The 24,008-nt window shown below is 34.7% G+C and overlaps 1 protein-coding gene across 2 annotated transcripts in view; it reads right to left on the reverse strand.

Annotated features, from left to right (window-relative positions):
* The window catches only part of PTH2R (parathyroid hormone 2 receptor), a 77,771-nt gene that overhangs the window by 25,337 nt on the left and 28,426 nt on the right, over positions 1 to 24,008 (reverse strand). For both annotated transcript variants that reach the window (XM_006205241.4, XM_072962111.1), the window contains exons 3-7: positions 19,064 to 19,174; positions 18,833 to 18,954; positions 10,809 to 10,906; positions 7,040 to 7,229; positions 5,955 to 6,108 (exon numbers count right to left, since the gene is read on the reverse strand). In XM_006205241.4, the coding sequence (XP_006205303.1) occupies positions 5,955 to 6,108; positions 7,040 to 7,229; positions 10,809 to 10,906; positions 18,833 to 18,954; positions 19,064 to 19,174 (675 nt within the window). The remainder of the gene's footprint in view (positions 1 to 5,954; positions 6,109 to 7,039; positions 7,230 to 10,808; positions 10,907 to 18,832; positions 18,955 to 19,063; positions 19,175 to 24,008) is intronic.

Consider the following 24,008-nt stretch of genomic DNA (forward strand, 5'->3'; position numbering starts at 1 on the left):
TCTGACATCACAAAAAAGTCACAAACCATAACTTTTATGGGACACTGCAATAGAAGACCATAGGATTTAATGGATAACTTTTCATTATGTGGCTTTTTGAAAGAGGTTTAAAAAAAGGAAACAGAAACCATAATGAAAACACTATAGAAGCTAGGACGCACCTTACAAAGGGAGAAAAAAATTTTTAACTAATTTAGAACATTTTTTATTAAATACAATATTCTTTACCTTTTAAAAAACACATTTGTAATTTTTCACATACCTTTTCTTAGCAAAAAAAAAGTAGATAGCATAAAAATAGATTTTGATGAAGAAAATTTTCAGAAAGAAATTAAAATAAGGTGATATCCCACAAAAAATAATTTCTTTGGTCTCTTCAGTGATCTAATTGAATTTAGCCTCAGCCTGTCTGTGTAGCGGTTTAATTTTATGATTCCATATTCCAATCTTATTTATTGTTGTATATAACTTCTTTTTTTTTTCAATCTGCTCAAATTCTATGTTCTAGGAAATTTTTGCCAAAACAGATCTACCAATTCTGGTCAGTTCTTAGGCTGAGTTTGCATATTCTATCTATGTATCTAAACTATCCATCCATCCACCCATCCATCCATATAAACCTATTAAGCACTTATCAAATGCCTATTCATGTATCAAGAACTGTTACTGCCTCCAAAGATTAAAAAAATTAACAGATAACGAGTTTTCCTGAAACTTATATCTGGCAGGGGAGGCAAAGTTAATAACAACTTCACTTACCAATTAGTGCTATGGAGAAAAAACAAAACATACTATGAAATGGGGAGAGCATGGCTCTTTCTGACAGAATGAGTCAAAAAGGTCTGACATAAATCTCCTTGCTATTCTGTTGGTTTGGTTATCTTTAAAAAGTGTTTGTCTGCCTTTGATCAAAATGTCCACATTTCCTCATTTGCAGGGCTTTATCTTCTGCTTCCTTTACAATCTCCCGATCAGGAATTTCCTGAATGATGTTCTTTACTCACTGATCAATGATGTTGGAGTTGGAATTATATTTTAAATGATAATTATAACAAATATCTTATATCAGGCACCATGTCTTAGTGAAATTGCTTTTCTTATCCTCTTGGAAAAACCCTCATTCACAGGATTAGCACAGAGACAATCATGGAAGAATAAAGAACAGAAACTACTTTTGGGTTTTTTAAGGATTTCTGATCACCAACCTTAGTATCACATTATTACATAACTGAGAACACATAAATACAAGAAGAATGTTTGAAATTTAGATGTTATTTTAAATTTAAATGTTATTTTAAGTAGGTCTAATGTAAATTTTCATATTACCCTATATTTGCATTCATCTTTTAAGAACTGGGTTATTTTCATGAAATGTCAGTATAAACAACTGATTTTGTTTTGTTTTGGTTTGGTTTGCAGGGAGGTAATTAGGTTTTTATTTATTTATCTTTTTATTTTTATTTTTATTTTTATTTTTATTTTTTGGCAGAGCTACTGGGGATTGAACCCAGGACCATGCTAAGCACACACTCTACCACTGAGCTATACCCACCCTCCTGCAAATGAGTGATTCTAAGAAGGAGGCAATCTCTGGTCAAAGAATAAGTAGAATTGGGTTTTGGTGTGGCTTCATTACTCTTCTCCTTTAAAACAATGGTTTAGGCTAACAATAGTCAAAAATTTTTGGCAACTAAACCCTTTCTTCAAATAAAAACACACAACAGCCCACTGCATAAACCAGAGATGCCCTGAAGCCAAAATGGGGTAAAAAGGTCTTCCTGTACTGGTCTATGTAATTTTATCTTGGATTGGATAATTCAGAAACTTCATAGAATCCAACCTCAGCCTTACCCTCCTATGATGCTACTATAGTATTGTAAAATCATAGCTTGATCATGAAGTGTAGAGTTAGTCCTGAAAATTAGAAACCCATCATGACACAGGGATTCCTAGATTTGCTATAGACACATAATGTCTTACTAACCAGGAACACAGATTCCCCTGGAAATCCAGGCTATGTTGACTGCCCAGACACGAAGCTCCAAGCTATATCTCCAGTTCCCTCTCTACTTATTGCAGGATGCTGGATTTCAGTATCCATCACTTGCTGATTCATCCTTTAAGGAACCTAGAAATTGGTCTGTATGATTTTGATAGAAGTGTCCTTAAACGCTCAGAGGATGCTAAAGCTAATACTGAATGAGCACATCTCTCTGAGAGGAAAACTGCAGAGCCTTTGAAAAGTCTTCCATTGTTATGAAGGAGAATGTCTACCTATGAAACTTTAGAAGGGCTACCTTCTCCTGACATGGAATAACTACAGGAAACAAAAGAAATCTTTACAAAATATATCTAATTGATAGTCTTAAAAAAATGCTCTAGAAGACTAGAATAAGGCATTATGAAAAAGGACCTATCTGAAACAGAAGCACTACAATGGAAAATAAAATATGCTTACTGAATTAAGTACTACCAGTGGGCAAAAACTGTAGAAAATCAAACTGGAGAAGGGATGGAATCTTGAAACCAGGTGAACCTACAGTGATAAATCTACATAATTGTCACAAATAAATCTAAATTTGATCATAATTTATTTTCTTTTAAATAAATAATAATCCATATAATTTTTAATAATAAGTAGTAGAACTCCAAATTACATCTTAAAAGTCTGGGAAAAGTCATAAGCAGAGAGAACCAAGTTCCTTATCTTTCATAATGTAGAGTTAAAATATAGATCTTTTATTGACTGTAATGGTTAAATATAATTTTAACTTTAAAATAACTTTAAGGTAGAATTAATAATGGCATTAAAAATCATAGGGAAAAGGAAAAATATTTTTCTAGATTTTTAAATTGTGCCTGAAGCAAACAAGATCTTTAAATGTGTAAAGGTGTTATATTGAGGCTCATAAATAATTTCATGAAGAACTGATTTTATAAATTAAATATTTTGAATATAATACACATGATCAGAATAAGCATTAAAAAAAAACATAAAGGATCAGACTGCATGCTTCTTGTGTGCTGGGACTTTAACACATATCTCTGCATCTTAATTATATTTACTGCCGAATGGATGATCAAAAAATGTTTGCTGGATTCAAATCATTTTATACATAGATAATAAAACTGGAAATGTAGTACCTTCTCCAGATATTTTCAGATAATACAAAATATGAAAATATTCTCCATGAAAGCTTGGCAACAGGGAAACAACTGCATGATATAACCAAGATAGGTGCTTTTATATGATATTAGGTACATTCTGGCATCTCATTTGACAGCTGAAAATTAAGAATGGCTGCTAATATAAAGGTAAATTACCACATTCAATAAGCATAAAGAAGAAAGACTGACATCTTGTTTCCATTATGCTGTACAATGTTACATCTATAGTACTTATTTATCTTCTAACTAGAAGTTTGTACTTCTTGACTGACATCTGTTAAATATAGAATTAAATGTATTTTCAGAATGTGTATTTGGAACCAAGAGTAAAGTGCCTTATTTATGAGAAAACTGAGGCAGAGATAGGAAAAATTAAGAATGTGGCTGGTTGAAAGAAAAGGAACATAGTCATCATTAGAATTTGCCTTTACTCCTCTATACATCTTGTTTTGTGATTAAGATGTATAAAAACAGTCATTTTAAATATCTGCCTTCAAGCTACCAAAACAGATATGGCATATGTTCCTCTTTAGGTTGCAATTTCCTTCCTCACCAGTTTATTGTTAAGAATCAGCAAGATCAACGTAACTAATGTAACTCCACACATCATTACAATGTGAGTAATAAAGTTCTGGGTATTTACCTAGCTAAAGAAAGCTTAAAGTTACAATGACGAGGTCCAATGAGTAACAAAGGAACTCAAGTAAATTCTCTTCTCCAATCAGGCCAATAAATCATTGGAAGAAAATATGAAATTGGATCCTTTATGGATTATTCTAGCAAAGGATCCTGCAAAGCAGCTACAACGTTTGGATCACCATCTTTCTTACAGAAATTTGGAAAAATGAGTCTGAAATAAAAATGATATTTTAAAATCAGACTCTCGGTGTTGAGCTAAGAGAAAAATAGTCTATTAATCAAATAGACTTAGATATTTACTTCATTAAATGGTAGCTGTGTCTTAGTAGAAGAGAGAGATTCTTAAACAACATTACTATTTTTAAAATTATAGATGTCCTAGCCTATACCATTTATTAAAAAAAAAGAGCTGCATAGAAAGAAGTTAGAAGACAGGCCAACTACAGAACTATAACTTTGTAAAGATTGGTTGTTACTGTTTTAAATTATTGTTAATTAAGTGAACATAATATTGCATACAAAATGCTTTTTTAAAGTGAGTTTCCACGTAAATATTACTTGCTTTCATGCATGTTCTAAAACCAATTGATGAAATTAAGATTTCAAGTAGTGATGCTTATCTACTGTAGCTGTCATTCCTGTGGCAAAAATTTTGCAGACAAATTAATGAAAGTTGTAAAGGAAGGTAAGAACCTCATACTTGCATAGAAGCTCATTGGAACCCTGACTATTTTTTGAATTCTCTTTTCCATAAAAAGATTTGAAAACAGATTTCCTGGGTTTCAGTGAGACAAACTCCTGACTTTAAGGAGCGACAGACTGACTGATATAACCAAATAAGAGTTGATGGGGAATTAGCTACCAAACCAATACGTAAACAAAGAAAAACAAGTTTATTACTAGTGTGACCAGTGTCATAGAAATCCAAAAAATAAAATGGAACTCAGACAAATTCATTGTTGAATTTTCTATCAACACCTTTACTAACTTCTAGTTATGATTTGAATATTAGATAAAGTTTTAATTTGAAGGCAAGCTACCAAAAGCTGTTGAGAAAATTTCTGAAGTACCCTAAAAAAAAAATCTCTTTTTATTTTAGTAACTGCTAGTCAAAGATAAGGGAACACCTTAAAGCAGACAAGCTGTTTTCAGAAATAAAATTTTATTTATGACAATTATTATTTCATAATAAATAAAGTGTTACTAAATTAGCCCTTTGTCTTCTTAAAGGTTATTAACTAACTAGCAGGAAATTAAATGTTCCCTATTTCACATCTGCAAATGTTATAACAATATTAAGGCAAATCAGGCAAAGAAATATTTTTATTTTGGAAGGGGGAAAAAACTTCAAATTTCATCTTGAGCCACTTAGTTAATTTTTTTCCTGTGCTAAGCACCTGATAATTTGGATATTAAAATAGCAATTGAGATTTGCAATTGTTAACCTTAAGACTTCTTAATTTTAACCATATATATGAGTTTTAATTTGTCTTAAATTATAACAACATCTTTTCTCCATATAATGTTGAGTTAGTGCTTCCTTCAGTAATCCCTCTAGTACTGACAAGGCATTTTTGGAATGTGAGCTAAATATCCTTTTTTTTTAATTACTTATGCCAAAAGTAATGTGGACTATTTCCTTCCAAAAGACATGGTAAATCTCATAATTGTTTGTAATTTGTATTGTTAAATCCAGTCAAGATGGTCCTATAAATTTCTCTCTGGCATTTTCATCATATGACCTAGAATTACAAATCAAAGATGTGTGGTTATAGCTTAGAAATTCAAAACTCAAAATTTTTAGAATGTAATCATTGTTAAATCAGGACACTGAAATGACATGAGCACAGCAGTTCTAAATGTGTGTGGTTAACACAGTATTTCCCCCAAAGAATCCTCTCAAAAATCTGGCCTAAGAACACTAACCGTTAAGTTAAATGTGAAAAGTCTGTTTACCACTGGGAGGATTATAGATTTAATTTTAATAATTTCCCCAATGAACAATGAAAAAGAAAGGAAAGCTAAAGATAGGGTGGGGAGGGGGTTATTTCAAGAAAAATGGCTGAAAGAATGCTAACGATAGGCAAGACAGAAAGCCCTAAAATCTATAATCCAGCTGAAAAGAAACAAAGACAGAAAAGCCTTACCCCAGCCTATCAAGGTGAAGCCCCACAGGTACTTGGTGTCCGAAAAGAACTCCACAAAGATTAAACTATGCAGATAGAGACCTTCCACCAAGATCCAATAGTAGTTTGTAGCCAAGAAGTAAATAAACATCACAACAGCAATCTTGCACCCAATCTGTTACAAATAAACCAACATTGCACTATATTAGAATTCCTAATTGTACTGGATGCCAACATTAGACCACTGAAAAGAAGTTCTTCCATTTCTTTTTTATAGTCTAATGTCACTTGTACATAAAAAGGCCAAGACTTTTGAAAGAGACCAGAACAAAGTTATTTTAACACAGCATTTCTAAAACTGCTATCTTGATTCTATTTTTAAAATAAGAATTTTTTTCTTTTAGAAGTTACAAGAATTCACTTCTCCTTAATTTTCCCTGTTTATAAAAATAATTCTTGATCATTAGAGAAAATTAGGAAAGTACAGAAAAGAATAAAGAAGAAATATTATCTATCACCCTACCATGAATTTATTTTATTCTGGTCTTTTATATGCACCAAAAGTTAATGGCTTAAAGCAATAAACGCTTGGTAAGTCTTAAGAATCTATGGATTGGCTAGGTGATTCTGCTGCTCTGGGTGATGCTTAGCTAATCTTGGCTAGGCTCACTCATAGAGGTCTACTCTCAACTGGCACACCACCACACCCACTTCATTCTATCAGGTAAAACAAGTCACAAAGCCAATTCAGAATCAGAATCAGCAGGGACGACAAAGTGACAGGGCAAAGGGCACAGATACCGATGGCATTAATTCACACCATCAAGACAATCAATCTACTCTACCTAATTTCTAGATATATTGCTTCAATGGTGATAATCCTTCTAACTGAGTTATTGGGTGATTCTACTTAACTAAATAACACCATGACATTTTAGGAGCAGAATCAAGTACAATGGAATCTTTTACGAGAACAAGTCTTTGACTCTACATTAAAGGAACTAAATGCCATAGGTTTTTCAACCACAAGCTTCTGGTTTTGTAGGTGGACTTTTTACTTTTGAAAGTGGTGAGCCATGACAGGAACTCATGATGAAAACACTCACATATTGTGATTTGTCCACAGAAGGCACTTCCATGGAACTTCGTAGGTCATCTTGCATCACCAGGGACTGCAGTTCCTTTACTCCTATGTGAGCATGGACCACTCTGTCCTTGACAAAGATGCTCGCAGCTCTCAGCATGAAAGACACAAATAAGTGCATGTGGATATAGTTCCTCGTACAATGCAATCGTCTATAGAGAGAAAAAATTCAGTATTTAGATTTGAATAACTTTAGAAATGGAGGAATACAGTACACCAATGAGCCCAAATTCATCCCCCAAAAGAAGAAAAACAGTAAACCTGAACAAAGACAGAAGCTCGCTATTATATATTCCCAACAGAAACAATTAGGGTCAAAAATTAAAATGTAACTTTTTGAGAATTAATTTCAAATTTATCCTGATCTGCTATCACGTTTATCCATATTTTGCAGTGTTACATATTATACTATATTACCCTATAGCATTATATTATACTATACATTAGAGTAATAATTAATGGAGAACTACCTTGGATGGGAACAAAACTTACTAAAAACTGAAATGTTCACATTTTTAATACATTCACTATAAGAACTGAGATATTTTACAATTTCATTTCCTAGGAATATTAGAGAGAAAACAAGCTTCCTTTAACATAAAAAGCTTTGGAACTATAAAAAGGATCTTAGACACAAGTTAAGTCAGTAACACACTCAGGAATAGATATAACACCACCAACTAGGACAGAAAGCTAACTCCAAAAAAGGTTTTTTTAAGTTTGATTTTTAAAAAATGGGATGTATAATCTGATCAAAAGACTCAGCTCTACCATTGCTTGACTGAGAGAAAGCACAGCCTTCCTGTACAATGAACACACTACTACTACTCTTCCAGAAAAGACAAAGCACTCAAGTGTAGGGGAGTAAGAAATGTTTTAATCCAAAAATATATTTTTATATTTCATACTATATGAGGGAAAGATCAAATGAGAATGAGATAAATTTAGACATTTTGAAAGTGTTGCCTTGTTAACATGTTAGGGACAAGTATTCATGCCCACTCTGCCCCGACGGTCCTCCCACTGATTAACTCTTCACTGGGAATGTCTTCAGAGGTGAGCAGTATTTGTTCAGATAACTCATCAAGTGCACAAAGTAATTATTTACTGTGAAGAGTTTCATCATAGTATATAAATAGGTTTTGATTTTTAAGAGAGTCAACACTACTTACTACAATAAAGGAATATTTTGTTTTGTGCAACTGAAGAGTTTCTAAAATTTTTGTATCATTTTGCTGTACAGCAAAATAGTACAGCAACTGGGTAGAAAGTAATTGTATCCACTGTTAAATACTTTGATAAACTGTTACGTAAACTGAAGAATTATTACTTCATCATTTGTATCCTCCTGAAATTTCGTGTAGCTTTTATTCTCATAGATATTTGTCTATTATTCTGAACAACCACAGCTAAGCTCAGTGTAATGGAAGGAGCTGTGGATAGTAGGCAGAAGATGAAGGTTCTGTTTCCAGCTGGACCACCTTGTGACTTTGAACACTGAGCTTCAGTTTCTTGTCTCTCAAATGAGATGACACCAGCCAAGCCAACTTCACAAGGCTATTTTGAGGAACCCCTCTATAACACCACAAATGTGATCATGTTACCCTTGTACTTAAAAACTTCTTTGGCTCCCTGTACACTAGTTTATAAGACAAAATTCAAAGCCCTTGACAAGGGCCTGCAGAACCTAATGCCACAAATTCAAGTTTCTACCCCTGGGCCGTTCCCATGTGGCCGCTCCGTCCTATGCATCTAATGCTGGGTTCACACAGGACCCTTCTATATTCCCTGAGAGCACTCTGCTCCGTCATGCCTCTGATCATGCATATTCTGTTCCCATCATTTGGAATATGCTGGATTCCTTCTGATCATTCATACCAGCTCCAATATCAGCTGTTATAGGAAATCTCTCTTCCTTACCTTGTCAGTTTTGGGGCTAGCTCCTTGGTATTCCCTTTTTTAGAAAACTGCATTACAATACTAACAATCATTTAACGTGTCAGTTTCTCTCAGTGGTGTACGTACTACTTTCCTGGTCTGCAGCGTGTCTTAACTTGGCCTCTGCCAATACAAAGAAGGGTCTATCACAAGATAGAGAAAAATGCTTGTTGAATAATGGACTAGTAAATCAATAAAGCAAAAAACTTTGGAAATATAAACTAAATCACTAGACCACTACTATATGGGTAATTATGTTAGAAGAAGTGGTTGGAATATTAGAACTAGTCATTTACTTATTAATTCAACAATATTATTGAGGACCAGGATATATCAAGTACACTGTAGCTACTGAGAGTGCAGTAATGAGCAAACAGAAAAAAATAAATGCCTACTCTCATGTGGCTTTACACTGTAGAGGGAGAGACAAAAAATAAAAAGATAAATAAGTAAAACATGAGATAATACATTGGATAGCAATAAATCAAAGAAGAAAAACAAACCAGGAAATAGGCAGGAGCGGTTTCAAGGAAGAGAGGACTATAAGATAATAGGAACCAAAACTTAAAACTTGTTTTTAGTTGTAGTGTCTGTTAATTTCTAAATCCTCCATTTCAGTTTTCTAATGTATCATCTAACCTCACTCCTTTTCTCACACATAATTAAGCACTAAAATTTTAAATGGTACAGTCTTAGTTAATATAGCTCAAAGCTGCCCATTTTTATTCCATCCCCAAGGCCACTGGCCCGGCCAGGCCACCATCTTCTTGTCCTGATGACTCTACCAGCATCTTCCAAACGGGCTTCCTATCTTGCATCCCAGTAGCTCACGCTCCACCTTGCAATACAAGTCATGTTACCTGTCACTCCTCCACTTAAAATCCTTTGTGGTTTCCCATTGGCTCCCAGGGTGAAGTCCAGACTCCACATAACCTACAGGTCTCAATACATTCTCAACCCTGCTTACCTCTCTAGCCTCAAAGCCCATCACTTGCCTACACCAAAATTCTGAATTCTCAAATATTCCATGCTTTTTCTTGATCTAAGCTTAAGTTTAAACTCTCTCCCCAGTCTCCTCTTTCGGTTAACTATTATTTATACTCATGTAGCACTTGTCGTTTCACTTCATCTGGGAGGTCTTCCCTCATATCCCTCCCCTTTCCTCACCTGGATCATAGCACTTTTCAAACTATAAACTGTTTTCTCCGCTATTTGTGTCACAGGCCAGCTGCAAGTATCATTCTACACACATTGTTCACTGTTTTATCTCCATAGTGATGTCTGAAATTCTGTCTTGATTAAATTAAGGTGAAATGAATTGGACAAAAGTTTAAGTGGATAACAAAATAAATTGCAGCAAAATCAATAAATACTATTTCATTATATACAACATCAAATAAATTAGAGATTATGTAAAATAAATTTATGTCCAGTGGCACAACAATCATTTGGGAAAAGTGAAATAAGTCTTTACTTCATGAGTGAGAATTTCTGTAACTCACGTGACTATCTTCAGCATTCCTCTGCAAACAGAATATACTATAGGGTAGATCTGTTGGCTAAATGGTCTCAGACTGCTTTGACGCTTTAACTTTTTAAACAAACAAGCAACCAAAAAAGCTGAATTTCTCATGAAAAATAAATTGTCAAAGTCAAATAATATGACACTAGGCTGAATTCAAACACTTGTGTTTGGGAAAATATTTGGAAGCACAGATTGTGAGACATCGGTGCCTTGATGGGTAGGAAACAGAGCTGCCCCTTCACAGAGAAAGTGATTAGGAGTCACTCACCTGAAGTAACCAATGATGAGAATAGCCACAGCCAGGGACCCAAAGGAGACGGAGTATCCAGTAGTGTACATGACATAGAGGCGCTCAAAGAATTCTTGCTGAAGAAACACAGATTTAATCAGAAAAGCAGGTCTGAACAAATATTTTGATGTAGATAAACTTAAAAATCATACTTTTACTTCTTAGGCAATGTGTTACCACATTCATATAAGATAGATTATTTTCTGGCCGGCCTTCCTTTTACTCCCTAAATTCAAGTCAGGGTTAAAGGTGGAATGAAAATATCTGGCATTTCTTATTGCTTAAGTGAGGCCAAGTTAAATGTTGCAATATTTACTCCATGTATTTTTCAGTGTTCATTTTAATTAATTGCAAGTGTATATTTGACATGTGATATTTGGAGTAAATAAAACACATGTTACAGGATAATTTTAAGAGAAAACTGGTAAAAAGAACATGTCAATTCTGGAATATTATTTCTAGTTTTCTTTAGCTTTTTTACTGAGCCGTGGCTTACATGAAACAAAATGTACAGATTTTAAATGAGCGGCTTGATGGGTTTTGACAAACCCGAGTTCATTGTGCCACTTGCTAGTCAAAAATCCACCCACCATCCACCCCCAGGTTAACTACTGTTCCAACTTCTATCACCACAATTGGCTTTATCTGTTCATGTACTTCATATACTTCTCGACCGTTCTCAGAGTTAGGATTGTACAGTATACGCTCTTTTGTCAACATACTGTTTTGATATTCACTGATATTGTTGCATGAATCAATGGTTCATTCCTTTTCATTTTTTTTTATTTTAAAATTATTATAGATTAAAAAGTAGTGGAAAAGATAGTAAGAAAGGTCCCATGTACCCTTCACCCAGTATCCTCCAATGCTTATATCTTACATAATTATACTAAAATATCAAACCAGGAATTTGGTATTGGTCTAGTTCGTGTGTTTACAGTTCTATGTCATTTTATCATATATGTAAATTTTTGTAACTATCTCTGCAATCAAGATACAGAATTATTCCATCACCACAGCGATCTTCCTTGTGCTGTTCCTTTACAGTCATACCTACCCTGTTCCTCCCCACTATCCCTATCATCTGCCAACTGTTAATCTGTTTTCTACCTTGATAATTCTGTCATTTCATAGATGTTACAGAAATGGAATCATACAGTATATGACCTTCCAGGCTGGCTTTTTTCACTCAGAGTAATGTCCTCAAGATCCATTCAAGCTGCTGAACACATCAGGTTTGCTCTCTTTTATTGCTGAATAGTACTGCATGGTATGTATGTAACCTGTGTATATCATCGTATTTGAAATGAGTTTCAAACTTGGTAGATAACATACAGTTGGGTCATGTTTTTCATAGACTCTTTTAGTCTCTGTAATAAGTATATTTTGACCATTTGTTTTTAATATAATATTGATATGTTAAGGATAAGTCCATCATTTTATTTTTTTATTTTCTGTTGTTGTATTTTTCATTTCTGTTTTACTTTTCCTGCCACTTGTGGGTTGAGGATTTTGTAGAATTCCATTTTGATATGTATTTTTGTACAGTGCTTTCAGTGGTTGCTCTAGGTATTACATTATATAGCTTAACGTGGAAGACCTGATCATTGAATTTTCACCTTTCTTCTTTTCTAATTAAGCATTAAAAGCTATAAATCTTCCTCTATGCTTTGTTTTTGCTGTTTCCCACAATTTTTGATAAATATTGAGCTTTCGTATTTATTCATTTCAAACTTTTGCCATTGGTCACATAATTTCCAACTATTTATGAATTGTCTACATATTTTATTTTAGTTGATTTTCAATTAATTCTTTTATGATCAGAGAATGTACTCCGTATATTTTAATCTTGAGATTTAGTGAAAATTGTTTTACAGCCCAGCATATGTTCTACCTTGAAAAATTTTGTTGACTACTTTAAAAGAATGTGAATTTTGCAGTTGTTGTGTATAGTATTCCATAAATGTCAATTTAATCAAATTGTTTGAAAGATATTTTACAGATGTTTTTGTCCAATTGTTCTATCAATTACCAAGAGAATAGCATTTTAAAAAGTTTCAACATCCTGGGATTTGGTTATTTCCTCCTTTAGCTCTGACAATTTTTGCTTAATGTAATTTGTAACTCCTAAATGCATGTATATTTAGGATTATTCCCTCTTGGTAACTGAGTCTTTAAAAACTTTGTAATGTCCCTTCATCTTGGTAATACCTTTTGTCTTGATGTCTACTTAGCCGCACCAACTTTCTGCTTGGAGAATGCACAGCATGTACCTTTTTCCACTCTTTAATTTCAACATAACTGTTATCTTCACATTTATCTGTATCTTTATATTTAGAGTACATTTCTCAAAGACAGCATACAACTGAGTCATACTTTTATTATCCATCCTGACAACTTCTGCCTTTTCAGTGAAGTGTTTAGTTTATCTACCTTGAATACTATTCTTGCTCTGGCTGAGTTTAAATCTAACATACAGTTATTTGCATTCTGTATGTCCTATTTTTTCCTTGCTCCTCTATACCTACTTCCTTACCTTTCATTGGGGGGTCGGGATGGGGAAAGTCAATCAAGTATTTCTTAGTATCTCACTTGTGTTATTTTTTAGTAGTTACTACAGAAACTTGATTCTGTATCTTGAACCTATCACAGACTACATTTAAATAATAATAAGCTATTTCACTATATAAGAACTTTAGTTGTGTACTCAATTTTGCTCCCCAAGCCTTTGTCCCTTTTTAGATTTTGTTCTACACAATTTATAAAACCTAATAAGCAGCTATTATGTTTTTAAGCAGTCAGTAGACTTTTAAAGAATTAGATTACAGATATAGATAAAAAGATAGATAAAAGCATAGCAATAAGTAAGGATAGGTATATAGTTCTCTTTATAACTTTAGAGTCTGTCTTTTTATCCACATATACATTTTTCTGGTACCCCTCATTCTTTTCTGCCAATTTATGCTTCCATCTGGTATATTTCTCTTACACCTAGATAATTTTTTGAGAATTTCCTATACCAAAAGTCTGATAAATTCTCTCAGATTTTTGTCCAAAACATCATTATTTTGCCTTTATCTTAATGCGTATTATCATTTGAAAGATGCCATTCCATTGCATTCTGGCTTCCACAGTTCATTACTAAAAGTCAAGCATCTCTTTTGTTGTTCCCCTGAATATAATGGGACACTTTTCTCTCACTGCTTTTGAGGTTTTCTATTCACCTTGATTTACAGCAGTTTAACCATGATGTGTCTAAGTGTGATTTTCTTTTTATTTATCCTGCCTAGGGTTTGCTGAATATCTGGGACCTGTGGATTGATTTATTTCATCCATTTTAGAAAATTGGCCACTGTCTTCTCAGGTATTTATTTTGCCCCATTCTTTCTCTCTCTTTACATCTAACTTCATATCAAATGAATTCTTCATTCCTGAATTGAACATTTCAATTCTAGAATTTCCATTTAATTATTTTTTTTAAGTTTACCTTTCTCTGCTGATTTTCCCATCTGTTTTATGCACCTTTTCACTAAAGCATCTAACATATATATAATAGTTATTAGCAAGTCCTCATTTGCAATTTCCAATATCTGGACCATCTTTTTTTCTGCTTTTCTTTTTACTCTAGATTTTGGGTCTCTATCTTGCAATTTTTTATTACACTACAGACATTGTAAGTGAAAGGACAGTAGGGACTGAAGTATATAATACTAACAGCCTGAAAAGGGCAGGCCTCTTCCTCTGTTAGGCTTCTTGGGTGGGGAGGCTGGATCACTTTGTTGTTAAACTGCAGTTGGGTTTGCTATAGTTTTTTTAATATTGTTTTTGTTTTTATGATTCCTCTTATCTTGGTTTTAGGTTTTGAGAGCAGAATCAAGACTTTTCCTTCAGCGGACCTTGGGATCTGAGCACCAGCAGCCTCTAGTGGCCATTATGTGGGTTTTAGTCCATCTGAGTTTCTCAAGCCACAAAAGGACTACTTCTGCTTTTAGACCCATTCAACAGCTTTGGAGTTGCTGAGGATCTCACTTCGCTCTTCAGCTCTGCCCTGGGCTTTCTGCATCTCAGAAGATGTCACTCCTCTCTGCTGCTCTGCTCTGGTTCTCAGCTAGCCAGTGCCTTGCTTTAGATGAAGACCTCATATGCCTGGGAAAGATATTTCTCAGCTCTATTTTGTCAGGCTGCTGCCTTTTACTCAGTGAGATTTGTCATGTTGGGGGTTTCTCTCAGCTTTCCTTCCCTTCCCTGGCCTCTGAGCTGCAGTGGTCATGCACTTAGTGAGGGCCCCAGGTCCCCCAAGAGACGTCCCCCAGCGCCTCTGTTCTGTCCCGTGCCTTCAGCTAACAGCTACCTCTCACTCTAAGAGGCCCCAGGCACATCTCAGGAAACCTCTCAGCCCACTTGCACTGCCCGCAGCCTTTGGCACACTGCCTCTTGACACTCAGTGAAGGCCCCACGGGAAAGAATTGACTGATGGGTGACACACTGTGACTGCGGTTCATTCCTTGGAATTCTAAGTCCTTATTCCAGCCCATGTCTGTGGAAAACTGTTTTAAAAGTCTGGCACTTTTCTTTTTATCCTCTTCTATATATAGCCTGGTTGCTCCTCTTCTGGTGCAGAGCCAGGGATGAATGCAGCCATGGGTCTCTTTTCTCATAAGAAGGGCTTTCCCATGTTTGGAATTAGGTTCATTTAGATTTCTGGCATCCTCAGCTCACTGACAGATTTTTACAAATTACTAATTTTGCATCTTAACTCATCCCTATTGTTGCAACCTCCTACATCCTGATTAGAAGCAGAAGACTTTGTCTCTTGTTTCTTTTTAAAAAAATATTTATTACATTTTTTTCTGTTAATAAAATGTTAAACTTTATAATAGAAAATATTTGGATAAACGTGTAAAATGCAAAAGAGAAAAGGAAAAACACTCCCTAATTCCCAGCAGGCAAAAAGGACCACTGTGTTTTGAGTATTTGTTTTTATCTTATTTCTATGCATAATTTCTTATTGTTTTGAGCATATGCATCCCCGATCTATATACAAGTTTATTACCTGATTTTTTTTCCAGATGACTGTATAACAAAAGAATTTCCCAAGACCACAATCTACACAAAATATATATTTGAGCTTATTTAGCCAGTTCTTCATTGGAAATTTAAACTCTTCAGAATATTCACTGTAATAATTAATGGTTCAATGAACATTTTTTTTCCATTCAGTTCCTCCCACTTCAAATCTTTATGTGTGAATATTAGAAGTAAAATTGTAAGATCAAGGGATAGGATTCCTTTTGAAGTTTCTTAATATGTATTGTTAAATTGCTGTCCAAAAGTTCATATAGCCTTTAGACATGAGATAGATGGTAATTTCCACAGTACGCTACTGTTTTAAATATCATACTTTAAAGAATTTAACAACCTCACAGCCTAACATAAGAGTTCCTTCCCCTTCCCTCCTACACTGCTGGTGGGAATGCAGTTTGGTGCAGCCACTATGGAAAACAGTGTGGAGATTCCTCAAAAGACTAGGAATAGACTTACCATATGACCCAGGAATCCCACTCCTGGGCTTGTACCCAGAAGGAAATCTACTTCAGGATGACACCTGCACCCCAATGTTCATAGCAGCACTATTTACAATAGCCAAAACATGGAAACAACCTAAATGTCCATCAACAGGTGACTGGATAAAGAAGAGGTGGTATATTTATACAATGGAATACTACTCAGCCATAAAAACCGACAACATAATGCCATTTGCAGCAACATGGATGCTCCTAGAGAATGTCATTCTAAGTGAAGTAAGCCAGAAAGAGAAAGAAAAATACCATATGAGATCGCTCATATGTGGAATCTAAAAAACAAAAACAAACAAAAACAAAGCATAAATACAGGACAGAAATAGACTCATGGACAGAGAATACAGACTTGTGGTTACCGGGGGGGGGGGGTAGAGGGTGGGAAGGAATAGACTGGGATTTCAAAATTGTAGAATAGATAAACAAGATTACACTGTATAGCACAGGGAAATATACACAAAATGTTATGATAAATCACAGAGGAAAAAAATGTGACAATGAGTGTGTATATGTCCATGAATGACTGAAAAATTGTGCTGAACACTGGAATTTGACACAACACTGTAAAATGATTATGAATCAATAAAAAATGTAAAAAAAAAAAAGAGTTCCTTCCCCTTACTATTAATAAAAAATAGTAGTTATCTCATTTTGTCAAGTCAATGATACGGAAATCATTTAAAGAGCAAAACAATAGATGTTCTAAAGGTCTTAGTCTTATTTCCCCTATGAAGATGTGGAATTTATCCTAAACGCACACTTTTTAACTTTTACCTTTTGTTTCTTATACAAAAAAATTAATAATTAATATCTCATAAATAAGTAATATCATTTTTCCCTACAGTCTATCAAAACGTCAGGAGATACCCAGTTTTCTTTTTAGAGGATATTTACTTTTCCTCAGTTTTCTCAAATTACTGCTTAAGGGTTGTAAACAACAGAAAACAATCTTTATGTTTTTAATTAAGGAGATAAAATTACTTACGCTAACAAAATGAACCAGATTTTTCAGTTAACTTTTAAACCACGTTTATATAAAATAGTCCACACTTTGGGTATTTTTACCATCCTTAGCTATTCTGATTCTCGGAATACATAGTAATCGAAAAGAATGGTTATAAAATTAGAGTTCAGTACAATAAAACCATGATTTAAATTAATGGTCATCTAAAACCTGTGAAAGGCTTGCATTTGTCATCATTTAGTGCACAAATTCATAAGAGAGTACACGAAATATTGGGAATGTTTATCAATATCAATGAAATTGAAATTATTTTGAAGTATTTTATATTAACTCATTGTTGGCTTTAGTCCCATTAGTGAGTACATAATAATCCCCTCACATTGACTAGTTTTATCCAAGAATCATGTCAACAATGAAATACAAAACTGAGGTCTTTCAGCAACTTACTAAAAAGTCATTAAGGTGGTAGTGCTTTGCGTCAGAAAAAAATGTTAAGAAAGAAAGTTCGGACTATTAATGCAAAACCAAACAAAGAAATCTCTAACTCACCACTTCTTCTACCACTGTTCTCCCTCCTCCTACCAAAAAATACCACCAAACATAAAGAAAAATGTCTAATGCTGGCAGAGTTTATATTATGACTGTTCTCAAAATCATTTATACATTAATTTATGTTTACTCCTAGAAACATCATGCATTTTACTCATGAGGTTTGCATGATACAAAATTAAGCATGACTTTTAAACCACCACATATAACTTAAAAGTAACAATCTAGAAGTTTTTAAAGTTTATATATGCTTACCACACTGGAAACAGCACTTATAAAGAATCTGGAGATCAGGGCTTTGCTTTGGACTGTGCCACAATCGAGCTGAGTCACTTTGACCAACCCTTCATCTCTGGTTCTGAGTTGACTTACATGTATAAAATTAAGGTATTGTGTGAGGACACCTATAGGAAACCCCTTGCTCTTCGTTAATTCCACAACTCTAAACTTTCATATACTAATGAAATCACCTACTGGCAAATCTTATGAGATGGGAAAGACATCTCTAAAACACAAAGCTCGTCCAGGAATATAGAGTGAGATAAGTTTGGCCATTAATAGGTAACCAAGAAAAAATGATGAATCATGCTGCTGACTACCTACTTTGATTTTTATACATAATATAATATAGCATCATATCAGGTAATGTAAATATAATGTAATAGACACATATTTATAAGTAGATATGCATATATCTCAGCCAGGTAATTCTAAACTAAAGAAAATATCACGATGTTTCAGGTCCTAGACCTTTTCTTAACCAGGTATCTGAAAAGATTCCATCTTTGTTTTTATCTTTTATGATCTTTGTGTCAAAGGAGTTTTATATATATAATGGCTGACAATCAAGAATTACATAAAAAATTATTTTGTTTTCCCTTAGGGGTTCACAAGTACAAAAATATCATTACCTTTCCTATGCTGATATCTGGCTGCAGAAAGCGAAGGCAGTCTGAATAATTAGACCATGTTTTATTTAAACTGTGCATAAAATCCCATGTTCCATTCGGGTTACAGTGTCGGAAAGCAACTCCTGTAAAGATAAGAAAAACACTGAGATTGCTCCATTCTCACACAGTCCATTATTTTAAAAATAAAGTAAATTTCTATTCCAAATGAATCATTTCAGAAAAGTGCAATACCTTTATGATTGAAGTCATAAATATAAGGAGGGCATGGGACAGCCGATATTTTGCCCACTGTTCCTCTAGGCCAACAAATGAGTCCATCCCATTCTGGGAAACAATTTCCTTCTGGTAAGGAAAAAAATCAAAAAGCAAATAAACAAAAATGCAGTTGGAACCAGAAAGTTAATGCATTAAAAATGCATAATTTCATGTCAATAAAACATGAAACACTGCCTATAACAAAACGTAAAACAAATTGGTAGTTTTGGAAACTAGAATGGGGTAGATATGATGCAAACATCCCAGAATTTATCCAACTAGCCACATCAAAGGCCCATGAATAGGAACACTTGATTTCCATAAATTAAAAGTATTTTAGTGATTCCATTATATATGAGTTATAGCAATTAATATGTAAGAAACATTGGAATTCACTGAGAATAATTTCTGTTAGTAAAATACTTCCATCATAGTTGTAGCTACATTTTTTTACCCTAAATTTTAAAAAATTCCTGTTAACAGGTATGACACATGAAATAAATTGAGCTTCACAGGTAAACCAAGCTTTTGGCTTGCCTTTCTACTGACAATTAGTAATTTCCTTGAGTCTAACATTCATCTCAAACAAAATTCTCATAAAGTCTACTCTCCTCAAGATGAATCCAGAACCCTGTCACTTCTCATGATCTCCACCACCACACCCTTGGTCCAAGCCACCACACTTTCAGCCTGAATTGCTGCAATGGCTTCCAGCTGGTCTTCCTGATTCCATTCCTGCTCTCCTCTCGTTTACTCTTCTTTTTCTTCAAATTTAGCCTTTTTAAAATTTTTTAATTTTTATGCAACTTTTAAAGGTTATTTCCAATTTACAGTTATTACAAAATATTGGCTGTAATTCCCTGTGTTGTACACTACATCCCTGCACCCATCTTACAGCCAATAGTTTGTCCCTCCCACCACTCCACCCCTTGGTTGTCCCTCCCTCCCCACCGGTAACCACTGGTTTGTTCTCTATGTCTGTGAGTCTGCTTCTTTTTTGTTATATTCACTAGTTTGTTGTATTTTTTAGATTCCACATGTAAGTGATATCATATAGTATTTGTCTTCGCCTGACTTATTTCACTTAGCATAATGCCTTCCAAGTCCACCCACGTTGCTACAAATGGCAAAGTTTCATTCTTTTTTATTCTTCACACAATAACCCAAAATCCTCCAAAGGCTTCCCAACTCACTCTGAGCAAAAGCCAAGTCTTTGCAGTGCCTGAGACCCTACACGATCTGCTCCCTCCCCTGGCTTATCCCTCACCCACCCACCTCTTTCCTGCTATGTTTTTCACCTGAGCTGTCATCACCTTCTATTATTGTGTTATTCTATTACTGTTCTCTCAAACCACAGGCTTTAAGGACCATGAGGGTGGGGGATCTTGTCTGTTTTGCTTCATGCGTTGGTCACTCTGTGTTCTCCAGGACTCCCCTCCATTAGCTGAGTATGAAACTTCCAAGAAGAGACCCTATCAGTCATATCATGCCCCAGCTTCCCCCAAAAAGACTACTTTTAGCGGATATTGTATTCATTTTCCATTGCTACCGTTAACAAATTAGCACAAATGTAGTGGCTTCAAATATCCCAAATTTATTACCTCACTATTTCTGTAGGTCAGAAGTCCAATGAGCTCAGCCGGATCTCGGCTTATGGATGCACAAGGCTGAATCAAGGGCTGGGCGGGGCTGTGATGCTCTCTGAGACTTTAGGGGGAAATCCATTTCTTTACTCATTCCAGTTGTTGGAAGAATTCAGTTCCTTGCTGTGATAAGACTGAGGCTCCCATTTCCTTCCTGGCTGTCAGCTGAGGGCTGCCCCCAACTTTTGGAAGACACCTGCATTCTTTGGCTCATGGTCTCCTTCCTCCATCTTCAAAGTCAGCAAGGGAGGTCAGGTCCTCCTAACATTTTTAATCTCTACTCCACTCTTTTTCTCCCTGACTGACTCTTTCATCTTTCTCTTCTACTTTTAAGAACCTGTGTGATTACATTAGTCTCACCCAAAGAATCCAAGATAATCCTCCTACTTTAAGGTCCATAACCTTAATTCCATCTGCAGTGCCCCTGTGCCATGTGCTATAACAAACACAGGCATAACACCAGATATTAGGGTTTGGACATCTTTGAGGGGACAGTATTCTGCTATCACAAGTACTACTTATTATAGCTCTCTCAATTTTTAGTTACCAGTGACACTAATTGCAGCTGAGGATTTTTGTTCTAGCTAATGTTTATTATGCCAAGATGTTTGTTCCGTTTTGAATAGTCAGCATAATAGAATCTCATGCAAACACTGATTTCTGCAAAAAAGAATTCAGCATAAACTGAAATTAGCACGCTAGAGTCCATCATACCACAGGGAAACAAATACTTGATCTGCTTTATGGACTGTTGACGCAATAAGCAGAAGAAATGTCTTCCGTCACCCACACTGTTCTCATAGAAGAGAATGTTTTCTTGGAAGCGGCCTCATTTTGCTCTCATAATGAAAGCCTGGGCTTTACACACTGCAGGCAACTCAGGAACTCATTACGCTGGCTCCTGCTTCTCTCCACCATTGCCTGCTTTTAGTTTGTTTTCCTTCTTGTTTAAATAGAGTGCAATAAATCAACCTCTTCCATCAGTTCTGCCCTAGATAATCTCTTCTGTCTTAACAGCATTCCATATGGCTTCCCACCCATTTGCTTCATCTTTAACAAATCATGCATCCTTATTTCTCTGGATCTGATCCCTTACTAGATATCTACTATGCAATCTACATAAATGGTACCCGGACACATATCATTGGGTTCTTCCAACTAGTTGTCCCTCTAAAATGTGTGCTGCAATGTCACATGAGGCTTTTTGACACGGGTTGGTCACATAATGGAGTAAGGTCTTCATAGAAGTCTAAAAGCCAATGAATGATCAGTTTATTCTATAGCCATGTAGTTTTTAAACTGCCGTAGAGAAAAACCTGCTGATACTTTCCTCACGCTTTAAAAGGTATCTTTTTTTGTTCTCTAAAAGATACCACCCCATCCACATACACACACAGACATACCCCCAAATTCAGAAAGCCAACAGTCCCTCGAAATAATATTTCTGTAGGTTGTAATCATGTGTCTCATGGCTCTCTGACAAATAGAATAATAAATATAAATATTCACAAAAGGTTGAAAAGATTGGGAAAGTCATGCCCTCATATAGATAATGCGGTGATCTTAATTAACTTCTTCTCTTTGATCATCATTTCACATTCTATGTGAATAAATACTTTCATTATTTAGCAAGAAACTAATTAATTGCTGAATGAGTCACCAATCTCCCTTTATAAATTCATACCATTAATTACATTCTTTGAAATCTTTCGTGTGTGCCAGGACAAACTCATTAGTGAAACTTGTCAAACCATGGTACTTACACAGAGCAATCTAAAATTTGAAGAATCTAACTTGATTTTTTTCAATTCTACAGTTACCCATAACATACCACAACCATAAAGTTCTTAAATAAAACTGGGATCAATAATATTTTGGGTTTTGTTTTTAAATATTTAAATAGTTTTATAACTGGGTATTTGCATTTACATTTTCTGTTCTTTCTTTCATAGACATGAGAGAAAAATTTTATTACAAAATTTTTTTATAATTTTGTACAAAATTTTATTATAAAATTTTTTCAGAAATAAAACAGAATATTATATATCCATCATCTAGAATTTACAGTTGGTAATATTTTACCATATTTATTTCATCTAAGTTATTTCTTGCTGTGGTATTTAAAGTAAGTTGCAGACAGCGTAACAGTTCACTCCTAAATACTTTGATATGCATCTCTCAACTTTAGAAGAATTTAAAAATAAAAACTTCTTAAATTAGCTAATGAATTCAAAATGTCATTTAGTTTTCTACACTTGTAAAGTGAAGAAATCTTGAGTCAATTTACATATAACTAGACATTTTTCATTGAGCTTTAGACTGAAGTTTAACCAGATTTAATTCTATCCTATTGTATGAAGAAAGATCTCAAAGAAAGTATCTTTTCTTTTTTAATATTTACTCAACCACATGTTTCATATGACTTGCACCTTCACAAATTTTAGATGTTATATAAGTTTACATCCAGATCATTTGCCTTTTTTATGTTTAACTCTTGTGGCGTGTGACTGATTCACAGTTGCTTGTCTTTGCCCACCCTCTTCCCTCTGCCTAGAATGTCTTTTTACTTCCTCCTCTACACATCTAATTACTTGTCCTTTAATTTTAAAATTCCTCCTCCAGAAAGATTTTTCTGATTCCTCCCTGATGAATTAAGATGCCTTTCCCATGGTTCCACAGTTGGGATACCTCTACTGTTAAACTTACACACCATCTTCGCTTACTAGATCAGCATCTCCATGGAGTAAGGACAGAATTTGATCCATTTTTTTCCAGTGCTCACTACAGAAGCAACACACTGTAGGCACATGATATATTTGTTGAACTGTTAAAGGGGCACTAAAGATGATAACATTGGACTAGATAATCTCTAAGAGATCTTCCAGCTCACTTCATAGAAAACAGTTCATTTGGCCCTCATAGATAACAATGGTTATAAATTCCTTCACGGCAATGGTCTTAGTTTTTAGTAGACCTGCATGGTTGAGGTATCGGGGTTAGCTTTCTTTAGAGGTAACCTGAGCGATTCCCTTTACTGACACTATTTATTGTCTAGCCATTCAGAGAACTCTTCCCTGGTACAAAACACCTACAAAGGCTAAATTAATATACAGACCTTCTTTCTCAAACATGGCTTAGCTTGCTACAAATTAAAGGAATAAATCTGAGGCCAGAAATTATTTCATGGGATCAGCAGGTACTGCAACTGAGGCTTACATTGGAGGCCTCTACTGTCTTACCAGCTAAAAGCTTGGATTTTGATTGTGTTCAGGTAACAA

Source organism: Vicugna pacos, chromosome 5 (genome assembly GCF_048564905.1).
Source record: "Vicugna pacos chromosome 5, VicPac4, whole genome shotgun sequence".
Classification (NCBI taxonomy): domain Eukaryota; kingdom Metazoa; phylum Chordata; class Mammalia; order Artiodactyla; family Camelidae; genus Vicugna; species Vicugna pacos.